Below are 13,406 nucleotides of genomic sequence, written 5' to 3' on the forward strand. Positions count from 1 at the left end.
ATAGCTCGTTTTCTTCTGACATGCTTTTTAACTATGTCCATTTGTAGGTTTTCTTTGTTGTACGACATCTAAACTTTCACAAGTCCAGATCTCCCAATGGCACCTTGCAGTCCCCAGCTTGTATAAACTTATCTAGCCACACCAATGTAGGAGAGACCTGCCCATCAGTACTTGCCGAGATCTTGCCTGTTATTGCCCTTCAGAAAGAAAGCAACACTAGATTTGTAAGCAATTTCATAATGATATATTTTGGCATTTACATCTTGCTTACTTTCACCATCTTGACAGTTGGGCATCCCATGATGATACCAAAGGCCAAATACTCCTGACAGAATTGAGAAACACGACTGACAAGTGAACAAAGCTGGCAGTTCTGTGGCCCAGGCTCTCAAACCACCATGCCGCCTGTTCTCCTGCAACCACACCTTTGGCACATGCAGTGTGGAAGGAGGCTGCAGTACACTTCAAGTGCCGTGGCGTGTTTATCTTCTGCAGCCAACCTTTCTCTGGTCTACTGGTGCATTATACAATCATTTGAGTTTGGGAGAATTGATTTCATTACAAGCTACCTCCACACCCAAGGAAGACAGTAAAATTACTGGTGATTGAATTGCCTCTTCTGTCCACTAAGATCTATTGCAGGAAAAAAACCAAAGGTCGTTTAATCTTAGCATATATTAGTTTTTAGTAATGGTATAACAGCCAAAGTCAAGCAGTATAACTATTCCAGTAAACCCAGTCTGCTACAGTCAAAGCATCCAAGACTCCATCTCTGTGCTGAGAAATTCTGTGTGGAGTCAGCATCTCGCAAGCTCTGTATTTCCCTCTTTCACTGCACCTAGGCTCTACTTTCATGTCCTTGGATGGTCTTTGCACGTCCTATGGTAACTGGCCAATCTCACGCCTCCAGGTAGCGTATGAGTACTACAGGGAGGGATGCAAGGGGGCTCGAGGCACTGTGCCTCGCAGGATAATTTCCTGAGCTTTCAGAGCTTGGTGGGGACATTCCTAAATGGATCTTATCTCGGATTGATCCCCTCTAGCCCCATAGCATGGCATAGCACGTCAGCAATGTCAGGAAAAGGCAGTGCTGCACTGAGATCTGCTTCCAGACACCATTTTCAACTGGAATGTACTGGAATGACATTTATCTCTGTGAATGTCATGGAGCAGAAACTCATTGTCCTGCCTTAACAATACGACAACACGAAGAGACTTTCTCTATTTATACTATTCTTATTTTTTATTACCATGCTATGCAGTTAAGAGCTGGGTATGGACATGCAGAGGGAGGAGAGGCACAAAGCCAGACTGCATAACGGGGAGTGCTTTGGTGGTTTTCTCCCTTCATGAAAAAGTGGTCAAAATGCAGCCATGCTTCTGGTAGAAACCATGGCAAGGGAGATCTCCAAACAGGGAACAGCAGAAGGATGCTGAATTGGCTCCATGGCTTCACTTAAGAGCTCTTCCCTGGAGGGAAATGCACAACAGAAAACGTCAAAGCCTTTAGATAAATGAGTAACAGGCAGGGAACATCATCATGAAGTGACCAGATGCAAGAGCTGAGCTCTCAGTACTGAGGGAAAAGGTTAGGATTGGAGATGGGCTGGAAAATGCACTGAAGGTGAAGGCAAACAGGTTATGCTTGGTGCCACAGAGAAGGAAATCCAGAGAAAAGCTGCAAGGAAACATGATATGAGCAGCACGATGGACTAGGAAATGGTGGCATCTGCAGCTGACTTGTGAATGGGCAAGAGCCTGAATATGCTCAGGCCAGAAAACACAAGTTTAAATTGTTTAGATAGAGAATAAAGGATACAGAGGTCACCTGATGGATCTAAGCTTAGACAGATCTCTCACTCCCTTCTACGCCACTAATCATCCTCCTCCTCATCTCACATGCAAGCATGTGTTTTTAAATACTCTTTTAAGAGTATTTAAAAAGAAATCTGAACGAAAGTCAGGACAACTTAATTAGAATAAAATGCTACTTATATTCAAAGATTTAAATCTGTTTGAAATTTCAAAGTGGCTTTCAAAAGTTCATAATGAAATGGAGGAGATGGCAGATGCCCTCAGCTGACAAAGGAAATCATACCAGCTTTCCATCCCTGTACACATGCAACCCAGTTGTTCAGAATATTTTTTTGTGTAGTTTGAAATAAAACGTTTGCAATGCTTCCCATTTCTTTATTGCAAATCAGGACCGAAATATTTAATTGCTGAAGTTCAGAAGCTCTTAAAATCCATATCAAGCAGGATTTGACATGTGCTGTATCACTCAATAGAATTGCTGGAGAGTACATTGCAAAAATATGCTAGACTTTTACTGAGTATTTATTTTGGTGGCAACAACTAGATCTGGAGATCTCAGAGGAAAACTGTGCAGTGATTTACAAGTTCCTGCCTACGTGTTTCCAGAGGGAAAAGAAGCAGCCTCCTTAAATAGCATCCTAGAAGCCTGCTTAAATACCTTGCCAGGCTTTGGTGGAAGCTCCTCTTGAACCCTCACGTTTCACAAGAGAAAAGTAAAGAGCAGCCTTTTGAGCCCTGTTTTCCTGGAGAAGAAGTTGAAGCAACTCAGATGCACCAAGTCAGACCACTGGTCTTTGCTGCATTCTTGACCTCAGCTCCTACACCAAGACCTCCGGGACCAAGCAACTCACCATGAATTATCAGCCAATTGAACCAGTCTCCCTGCAGCTGCACCACCCTCTCCCGTTCAGCAAACTGGGAAACCGGTGACTGTCTTCTGAGACCAAAAGGAGCAGGACAGGCTGTCCACAACACAACTCATGTCAGGCATTTGATTCGGGACCACCGGAACACCACGTGCTTGCAGCCTCCCAGAGCGTGGGTGTCTTTGGCCGACACTGGTATGTAACCGTTTCAGAAGGTACTCAGGATCAGGAGGTTGTGAGCTGGATCCCTACAGATTCGAGCACTCTCCAGGAAATCTGGGAGAGATAAAGCTCTAGAAGAAAAGGCCCCCAACCCATGCACCAGACACTTGCTGCATCTTTTGCCTGTGCCCTCATTAGCATGTTGCTTTGGGGCTGTGGTGCAGTTTTGAAGCCAGTGTCTGCTCATCTCCACCTAAAAGCTCATTCTGCTTAATATTTGGTCCCAGGGACCAGACCAAACCTACTGGAAAACAAAGTTCCTGGACCACACAGTGTTCCTGTCAGGGCCTCAATACCAATTGCTTTGATCTACGATCTCTAATGGCACTTGCAAATAAAGACCCAGCTGCTGGTAAATTCTTAAATGTCTCTCTCACCAGCTCACAGCTTGCCCATTTCTTGACAACGCGTTTGGTCTACAGGAACCGAGCTCCCAGAGCTGTCTCCTGCCACGCAGCATCTTACACAGCCCACGGGCAGCCAGGTTGCCTTCCTTCATTTGCTCTTTCAATCTAACAGAACCACTCTTGCGAGATGCTGTGTTGGAGACACCCCTGCAGTACAAAACCTCGCTGCAGCACGCAGAGTTTTATCAAAGGTTGCGTCATGCTTAAACACTATAAGCAACAGCAAACCCCACGTGTCCTGCCCGTTTCCAGCTACGGCTGCAATACAGCAGCTCAGATGCTCTGGTTCCGTGTTGTTACCAACCATGTTATCATGCAACAGTGTTTTGCACAAAGAAGACGAGCTCCTTTACCTCTCAGTGCTGATGCGGTAGCGAGCCTCCCGGTTACCGACGTTGCGAACCAGCAGAGTTTTCTGGGAGCTGTACTTGACTGGACAGATGGAGAAGTTCAGCTGGTCAGGGAAGTCCAGGATAGCTCGGGCACCAATAGCTCGGATTGGCACAATAAACTTTTCCCTTTCTGTGATGCAGGTGAGCTGGTAGAAATAATCCTGCAGGGAAAGAAACAATCTCAGCACAGTGCATTCAGTACCATCCCATGGCAGAAGAAAAACTGCTGTTTTCTGTGACTCTAACAGTAGCATCCAACAATGTCAAAGGACTTTTTACCTTAGTGACCTTTCATTCCTGCAGCGTGACTTGAACAGGGCTGTTAACTTGCAAAGAAGAAACAATCCCATTGATTCACCTGCTTTCACAGCAAGCTGGCAGAACCAGACAAAATTATCTGATACTTTGATTCGGAGGCACCAAAATAGAGCAATTTCATGGAAGGGATTACAGCAGTAACAAGAACCCGCTTCGATCACCACCGCAGATGATCAAAGGCTCCACTAAGCACCCAGTTGTGCCACAGCACTAACTCCAATCCCAGCAACGCAGCGACCTCACTGACGCTGGCCAGGGGACGCTCAGGTGCATTTTCAAAAGGACTTTGCCACATGCACGACCAACACTCAGTCTTCGGTGAAATATTTAACAAGCTGGACACAGGAATTGTTCTAATGTCAGGTGAGTGCAGGGTAAGTGTGTATTTCCCACCCCTTCCCAGAGCATTATAGGGACAAGGCTGGGGACACACACCCTTAAAAAGCTATCTGATCTATCTCCCCACCCCAGAACTGGCTCAGCTCTACACCCAAACTATTCTTGCAAGATGTCTGACAAGTACTTAAAAGCACTAACAATTCCACCCCTGCCCTCAGCAGCCTATTCCAGCTCTACCCTAGACTTAAGAGTTCTTCCTGTGTCTAATCTCAGTTCCCTTTCCAGCTCACCTAGCCTCAGGGGATGTGGGAAATAGCTTTGCTTCCTCTCTGCTGCAGGGTTGATGCCTTGTTAGCATGCCTGACTGAGGCAGGTGGTAGCAGGAGCTGCAGATGGGAGACACTGGGACAGCCCTGCCACAGCAAACTCAGCTGTGCTACTCCCCAGCATAGGCTTGTTCACAAAAGAGACAGACAGTCCCCCCAGCTGTCTGGCCTTCAGCAGTAGGAAGGCAAATCAAATCACCAAAATCATTTTACTGTAGGGAGGAGCAGATCCATCTCCAGATGGACGGTGTGGCATCGCAGTGCTGCAAGTAACCCCTTGACCCCGCTGAAATCACCGGTAAAACTGTTGCAGCAGGGCCAGGAGCCATTACCTCCAGCAGCTCTCTTAGCCATGAGTTGACGGAAGCGCTGCATCTTATCACTCACTTGCTGTCCTGATCTTTTTTCCTCGGTGCTTTGAAGTCCTCTGATATTTTTATCATTGTTGAAGCAGCAAGCAGATAATTTGATTTAGGAATTGCACACAACAAACTCTCTTAACCAGAACAGATTCAGATTCCTCTGTGCTTGGGATTTCTTGCTCTCCCACACCCGCCCCCTCCAAGCCTGGAAGGGCCCTACGGCAGCCAGAGGAGGCACAGACACAGAGCTACTGCTTTAACACAACTAACACCCAGCGCTACCCACCAGCTGGGGCTTAAGGTTGCTGTAACAGATGTTGTCACAGCCAAGATGTAGAAAGAATAAAGAAGGATCTTTCTCTCTAGACATATCAAATATTCACACTGGACCTTGCAGAAGGGCTTTTGCTTCTCGTATTTGGAAAGTAAAATACCAGGAAGAAAACTGCAGCAAGCGACCTACAGAACTGAATTATCACATTTCAGGAGAGCGTTTCATCTTCAGCAAGCCTTTCTGAATTAGCAATTTTGTACTCAATCCTGCAGCCTAAGCCATCTAAAATAAAAGGTACGGGCAGCCCATGTGAATTTAAAGCACCTACTATCTGGGTACTTCACATCCTGGACTATTTAGATCCTCAGAAACTGCATTAGCAAATGAAGAATCCTATTTACTTTGTTGTTGTTGTTGTTGTTACTGTGGCCACACTACTGTAACAAAGGCACTGTAAATCCACTTGAAAGCTGCCTGCCTTGTTAAATCTTGGCATGCCATATTTACTTCTCTCTCCCAGATGCCAGGTTGACAGAGGATGATGCGAGGAGTTCAGATCAGCAGGGAGATAAAGAAAAAAGAAACTTCAACAGTTGGAAGTATTTAAGGAAAATAATAGGAAACCATTTTCAAGTCACTGTCATTGCTAAGGAGCAAGTGGATCCACAGCAATGTACATAAGAGCCCAAGGAATAAATGCCTCCCCCAGGTGTAACCCCCCCAGAAGCAAGCACATGCCACCTTCCCAGCTCTGGGGCCGGGAGGGGCACTGGGACTGCCTGCCCCAGGAAAGGGACTTCTCCAGGTACACGAAGGCAAGGCTAAAGCAACGACGATTTGGCCACAGAGACAAACACGACCCTTGAGAGAGCAAGTTGCCTCTCGCCATTCATGCACACTCACGTTGCGTGCCGAGCCCCCTCTCCAGGGACGCCCTGGGACGCTGCATCCTGTACAAGGCTGGACTCAGCTCTTCAGAGTGCCCTGACCCTCCAGCCACACTCTGTGACCCACCAGAATGGGACCTTGCACCAAGCTGAACGCAGCCTCAGGCCAAACGAGGGGAAAGCCAAGGGAAGAGGGGTGCCAGGCAGAAGCTGGCTGTTCAGGCTGCTGTGAACCCACAGTCCCGTGAGCTTTTGCAAGCTGAATCACCCTCCCTCGGGAGGAGATACAGGCTGCAGTTCTCCACTGCAGCACTGCCCTGCGTTACCAGCTCTGCTAGGCACTTGCTTACAGTCTGCGGGTACAGCTGGAACCGTTTACAGCCTTGTTTTACTTTGCAACTGCAAACCCTTAGACGGTTTCAAACCAGGTTTCTAAATAAGCATGCCTGGGTGAGAGAGGGGTTGCATCACTTCCATGCTTTAAAGATTGTTTTTAGACCCACCAGGTTCAGTCTACGGATTTTCATGAAAATACAACTTCATCCTTCCTACAACTCCTCTCCCAGTTTCAAGGAAAACACCTCCCACTGTACAATGGTTCCTCTTCTCTTATTCACCTTCCAGAAGCAATAAGTTACAACCTCTGGCCTGCAAAGTATCCCCACTGGCATTTGAATTCACACCCAATGAAATTAAAGAACTGCTTGTGTCTCAGAGGTGTCATTTCAGGCTCTTTGCAAACTCAGGCTAACATTAATTACTGTCACAGTGACAGCAACCCTAACTGCCCAGTACACCAGCAAACGCAGGTGTCGGTTTTGCTGCGTAACCAGTCCTAAACACTTCACTGAACTCCTTGCAGCAGACAACTGCAAAGAAGAGATCCTTGTAGCACGAGGCAACGTAGCAAGTCAAGCAGGGAAAGCTCCCTGCTGAAACCAGGATATCATAAAGGCTGGCAAATAAGGGCCATGAAAAGAGAGGAGAGACTGGAGGGTGAAGACAGCTTCCCATGAGAAGGGGTGGCCCTTCTCCTGCCTTCCTCAGCCACCAATTCACAGGAGGCTTTGAAATCAGTCACTTTGCTCCAGGTTCATTTTGCACAGGGCCATTTGCCTTGATTTTCTGCCCCTCTCCTCCCCGCAAAAGTCATCTTAAAAGTGTACTTGGAATAGCTTCTGTGTGCTACCAAACATCTAACAGCGCCCGACTGAATTTTAACTTCAGTAATGCAATAACTCATCGGCCTGTCATATTTCATATTAATGAGCATTAATTCAGTCTCCACTGAGCATCAGTAATGAATTTGGCAAACCTTACAGACTGAATTGTATTGCTTGAATATATTGTATTGCTACAGCGAAAAGAGCGAGAGGACAAACAGAATAAGCTGTGCTATGTATTTATATGCTTCTTGCTTCCTTCTTCCTTTAAGATAATCTATTAATAAGCCAAAGGACACCCACAAATGTATTCCTGTCTATTGCCAGTCAGTTCCACAATGGTTTCCAATTAGACAGAGACTGTCAGACCATAATGCAAGGACACCCAAACACAGGGTGGCACGAGAACACCCACACCGTGCAGCTGAAGCCCTAACACAGAAATGTGTACATCAGAAGCAGCAAGAGTAACTAATTGGAAACGTTGCCCAACAGAAAAATTAGCATTTCTTATTTCTAAGGCAAGTGCCAATAAACAGAGAGACATGTCAGCTATTTATTTACTTTCTGACAGTCCAATCCTGTGGCACATTCCCAAATGACTGCAAGAAAATAGGATACTGCTCATTTTTCAAGCAAGCACTCCATGGCACATGGCATTTCAGCCACTAACGACTCACACGGTCCCTTTATTTAGGGTTTAGCCACAATTTTACTCCCTTGAATCAGGAGTGACTTCGCTGAAGTCAGACTAACCCCGGGGAAGAACAGATTCAAACCAACTCCACAGCAGGAGGACTGCCCAGCCCTGACAGAGGGGCTTGTACCTGCGTCCCAGCTCACTGGGTGATCCACCATCCCTGCAGATGATGGAGCAGCAGAGGGGCAGAGGCTGTTCAAAGGCAGCACTCGTAAGCCTTCCACAACTACACACAGGTACTCTGCATGCAAGCCACTGCAAGCCCAATGCAGGTGGCTCTACAGAGCCATTTCCCAAAGCCTCTTTGCTAAGGGGTTTTCAAGGTGCCGTGCACCTCCTGACTGCACTAGTGACACATTTCTAGCTGAGCTACAGCACTCTGGTACTTCGCTGGCCCACACTCCATCAAGTACGAGACAAAATGTTCGATTCGTACAAAATTCTGACTCTGCTGTATAAATCCCCACGTGCTCCTCGCTGAGCAGCATGCATCCCTCTGCCCATGCCCTGCACAACCCCCAGTGCAGCAGAAACCACCGGAGTGTCACTGGAGCTGTGCAGAGGACCTCTCGCTGGCAGAGCTCCCTGCTCCATACACTCGCCAGTTCAAGGGCAAGACAAGGGACAAAGTATTGGACATCGGTGTTCTTGAGGTTCTCTCACCCTAACTGTATTTGTGGTGATGTTCACGTGTTGCTCTGCTGACTCTCTAAACTTGAAGAGCAGCATTTTGCCCTTCATGGGCACCAATTTACCTCTGCCACCCCCAAAAAGAGCACTAATTAATATGAATAAATCACATTTTGAAGGCACCGGTGTACTTTTCAAAACTTGCTTCAATTAGATTAAGCTCTTGTGTCACTTGGGTAGTTTGGAGAACTGCCCTAGGACAACATAATTTTAACCCTAAATATTGATGTTGTTAAATAATTTCTCAGTCCCTGCAGAGGAACAGATTATTTCACAAGCATGGGGAGCTAGGGACCACAGGGCATTTCCTCTTTAGTTTTCTATATCCATGCTGTTTGAGGATAGGACAAAGTGTTAAACTATATCTAAGCAGCAAGTGAAAGATGAAAAAGCAGGTACGCCCAAAGAGATCTTGCACCTCTGGCCGGGTGCAGAAACATCTGCTGGCTCAAAGCTATCCACTAGCCCCGCCTCTCCAACAAAGTCATGAGAAGAACAGTGCTAAGAGGAAGCAGGATGCTGGTGGAAGGACTCAGCCTGCCTGTCCGTGTTTCCCTGCAATGCTTCCCCCCTTCCATGCCAGGTATTAAATTCTTCTGTACTAACAAGCCTCCAGATAACAGTACTGACCCTTCACATCACAGCACTGAGAATCAGACCTGCCAGGGCCACAGCACTGATGTGCAAACCTCTAAGCAAAGGCACGGTGTGTTTGGCATGGAAGAGGTGCCAGCTGACAGAGCAACCACAGTAACACACATGACGACACAGCCACCCTGCAGGCTCTGGGTAATGTGTCTGCCTGCAGCTTGTACCTGCCCGTTTATTCCCGTACGTGCTCGTTCAGGCAGATGTCTCAAAGCCACCTGCAGCCCAACAACCTCCTGCTGAGTTAGGGACATCTAGAGCTCAGTGTGCCTGTGCCAGGCTGGCTCCCTGCCACCTGCACAGCCCTCCTTCTGCCGCAGCCTCGCATCTGCATCGCAGACAGACAAGTGTCCTCAGGGACAGCACAGCTGCAAGGCTTGAAAACAGAGGGCATGGAAAAGCACCATCTTTGCTCCAGTCCAGGGTGAGGCAGGGAAGTGGCTGCCCGATGGGAAACAGAAAAGCTCTCTGGATCTATTTGTTCCTCTAGTATTTTCCATAATAATTAAACCCCTACCATTGGGTAGAGATGGATAAACATCCACACCCCACCCTGCCATTTTCCTACTGTTCCACGTGCATCTTCCCTCGCAAACGCTCAAGGAAGCGCAGGGAGGGAAAGCACAGCCCGTCAGTCCCTGCTGCAGCAGCTAACAGCATCCTGCAGTGCCAAGAGGGGACCAGCTGCAGACTGCCCGACCACAGCCTGGAGCAGACCCCACAGCAGGCTGTGGGCTATAACCAGTGCGTAAAAACCGCGATGACTTCAGACATAATGTTCCGCTGTCTCGCTACCGTGTCCAACACGCTAGGCATTAAGGTGACTCCAGTTTTCAAAGGTGGCGGTCCCCACTCTGATCAGGCTCACTTTGGGTCTTCCAAATAACAGGTCACTTTTAAACAGACCTCTGTATCTACCGTTAGTGGAGCAAACCCATAATCACACAGCACTGAACAGATACCAGAAACCAACACCTTGGGAGGCCGCCCCACCACAGACGGCAGACTCTCTTATCTCTGAAACCAGCAGACATGACATTAAATGTTCCATCACTGAAGGATAAAAATGGTCTGAAACACATAAGAGACTCCAGCCTATGAGAGCATAATCTTCACCATGGAGAAAGAGTTTCCCCCGGTTCTAGATCCAGGGCAACCCCACTGGAACCAGGACAGTCCTCAAAACCCACAGCAGATGCCCTGTTCTGAATCCAGCCCTGCAGGTTCAGCTTCCACTGAAGGCACCAACCTCTCTGGACCTCCAGTCTCACCTTGTTCTCCTCAGGGGTGAACTGGATTTGGAAAGTTGAACACATGCCAGGTGCTACCTTACAGCACACACCACCGGGGCTGGTCAACTTGAAGTAAGGTGACGTCTCCAAGACAACCTTCACCAGCCGAGGAACCTGCAGGAAAGACAGGAAACTATGATTTTGCCACTCATATGGAAACATGAGGAGAAAATACCTGGCCATGCCCTGGGGACATCCCGCGTTAACCACCTTTCCAAAGCACTTTTGAGGTTGTCACAACCCGGGCTGGAAGCCCAGGAAGTCACAACAGTTCCGTGATCCCCTTGGGTTAAATTAAGGTGAAACGACACCAAATGACCGGTTAAAATATTTTACTTGCAGTAGAAAACAATTTAAACTTGGAAAAGGATAATAAGCAATGTGATCTCTTATAAATCTATAAGAAAGAAAAGAAAGGAAAGAAGTAGAAAGGTGAGAAAGAGAGTCAAAGAAATCTGGATCAGCACCCCTGGATCCAGCGTTGTCTCAGGTCCGACCATCTTGGGCGGTGGGTGCACACACAGCAAAGTTTCAGTTCATCTTATCAGCTGATTAACATACTTCTGCTTCTGGGGCAGAAATGCTCACCTCTTGTCAGGCCTTGTTGCCTCTTCAACGGTGAAGGCACGAAGTTGTTAGCAAGGCAAGCATGGTGTCTGGCTTACACAACAGAGCCACACAGTACCGGGCTTACACAGTGCAGCCAGGGATTAGCGGTCTTTGTGCTTGAGGGGAAACTTTTGGTTCCACTCAGTTTCCCCCCTCTGAGGCCCACATTAGGAGTTTGTCAGTACAACTGCAAGGGAGTGGGGGGTGCAGCCTTCCATACACTCCTGCTCCCTCGGGTGACATTCCTTAGACTAATCACAAAGGCCACAGCTTGTCCTGGAGGTTTTCTCTGTCGATGAATGTTTGAGGCATCAATTCCTTCAGTTCCTTACAGAGGTACATGCACCTAATACACCAGGATGGAATCCATCCTGCCAGGGCCCAGAATCAGCGTGGACCCCATAAATGGTCTCCCTTGGACAGGGGCACCCACGCTGCTCTTTCCAGTATTCCCAAGCTAAACGCCAGGCCAGGAATGGCGCAGGACTCTCCAGGAATAACTGAGGGACCACCCTGCAACTGTCTTTGCCAAAGGGTCTTCCATTTCCAACCACGTCCCTGTCAAAACCTGTTATCTCAGAATATACTTTGACTTCTCTTGCTGTTCCCCCACCTGCAACATGCCCTGACAGCTTTTTTTGTCCACTTGTTTGTTTTCCAACAAGACTGGTAGATTTGGAGGGGGGATTAATTCACGTGCTCTCAGGGACACTTCCCTCTGCCCGTCCTGCCCTCCTCTCACGTACACATCTTACTCTTCATTACAGAACAGTATCTTTAATTACACCTTTCTTTTTCTGAACATTCTCTGCTTCCAGCACACTTACTCTTACATGTCAAGAGAAACCCTTGTGTGTACAATGTTCTCTCCCAGAGCACTTTCCCACTCAGCTCCTTTCCTCCCTCCTGCCTTTTCCCACCAGCTGCTCTTGGCACATGCCTCATTGAAGCAAACGTTTCCCCTGCCAAAATTCAAAAGGTCTCAATTTTCCTCTTTACAGTGCAACAACATTGCTGGCATTTTTCAACTTCTCCCTTCTCAACTCTCCTGGGAAATCTCAAAACGATCACAATTTTTTCAAGTAAAGGTGGTGACCTTCAAGAGAACATTACTCTGGATGTGCTGTGGTTCTCCGAAGGGAAAGCAGAGAGCCACGTTGCTTAGAAAAACCTGAGCAGAACTGCATTAAGCTCAGCAGGAGCCTAAAGTGGCACCTAAAGGCCTCCCACTGCTTCTGCTAAATCAGTCCATTTCCCCTGCTGCTTCAAAACACCCTTCCTGGAGTGATAATGCCACTAACCATAACTTCCTCCAGCATGGAGAAGGCTCAAGCTCTGGGCCTTGACAGTGAGCTGCACAGAGGCAGCTAAACAGGCTGTGAGAGGCAGAGGTGCCCTGCCAGAAACCGAGATTAACCAGGGAGCCACCAGCACATGGTGCACACTCGAGGTAAAGCAGGAGAGCAGGTAAGAACTGTACAACCCTCAATGTTCCCATCAATCCAGGGCTTTCAAGGGGAAGGACGCCGACTAGAAAAGCTCCTTTGCGTTACATACCACCAATGCGTGGCCAAAATCAAGGGGAGAATCCCCAGCATGGGAAGATTTCCACCATCTTGCAGAATAAAGGTGGTGAGACATTTTATTCTGGGTGTGCTGTGCTGCAGCAGATAACTTGTTATGCTGTAAACCACAGGAATTACACTGCTCTCCTCTTCCAGCACAGTGTTAAACCTTCGCATCCCAGCACTTACCTTGTCAGTGTTCCTCAGAATCAGTGGCACTTCGTAGACCTTGAAGGGGACGTAGTTCTGAAATACCACCTCTGAAGGAAAAGGCTGAAACAAGCTCTGTTCCAGGTCAACAGCTGAGAACTGGAGAGGCAAGACAGAGCGGTGAGAGGAGGGTCAGCTGCTGGGAGAAAGATTCATGAAAGAATCCTACACCAATCTCCAGTGGAGTACAGTCTCTTGGTGAGTATGTCCATGCAGCTCACGCTAGGGAAACAGCCCCCCACCTGTGTTCTGAGCTGATCAAAAGTTTCTGGACCACACTGAGCAGGCTCAAGCTAAGAAGCTCTTTTGGCGGGTGTTCCT

At 47.8% G+C, this 13,406-nt stretch overlaps 1 protein-coding gene across 1 annotated transcript in view; it reads right to left on the bottom strand.

Annotated features, from left to right (window-relative positions):
* The window catches only part of LOC141951429 (hydrocephalus-inducing protein homolog), a 123,917-nt gene that overhangs the window by 83,202 nt on the left and 27,309 nt on the right, over nt 1–13,406 (bottom strand). Inside the window, exons 7-9 of the mRNA XM_074887648.1 lie at nt 13,065–13,184; nt 10,681–10,815; nt 3,664–3,863 (exon numbers count right to left, since the gene is read on the bottom strand). Coding sequence (XP_074743749.1) covers nt 3,664–3,863; nt 10,681–10,815; nt 13,065–13,184 — 455 coding nt within the window. The remainder of the gene's footprint in view (nt 1–3,663; nt 3,864–10,680; nt 10,816–13,064; nt 13,185–13,406) is intronic.

Source organism: Strix uralensis, chromosome 17 (assembly GCF_047716275.1).
Source record: "Strix uralensis isolate ZFMK-TIS-50842 chromosome 17, bStrUra1, whole genome shotgun sequence".
In the NCBI taxonomy this organism is placed as follows: domain Eukaryota; kingdom Metazoa; phylum Chordata; class Aves; order Strigiformes; family Strigidae; genus Strix; species Strix uralensis.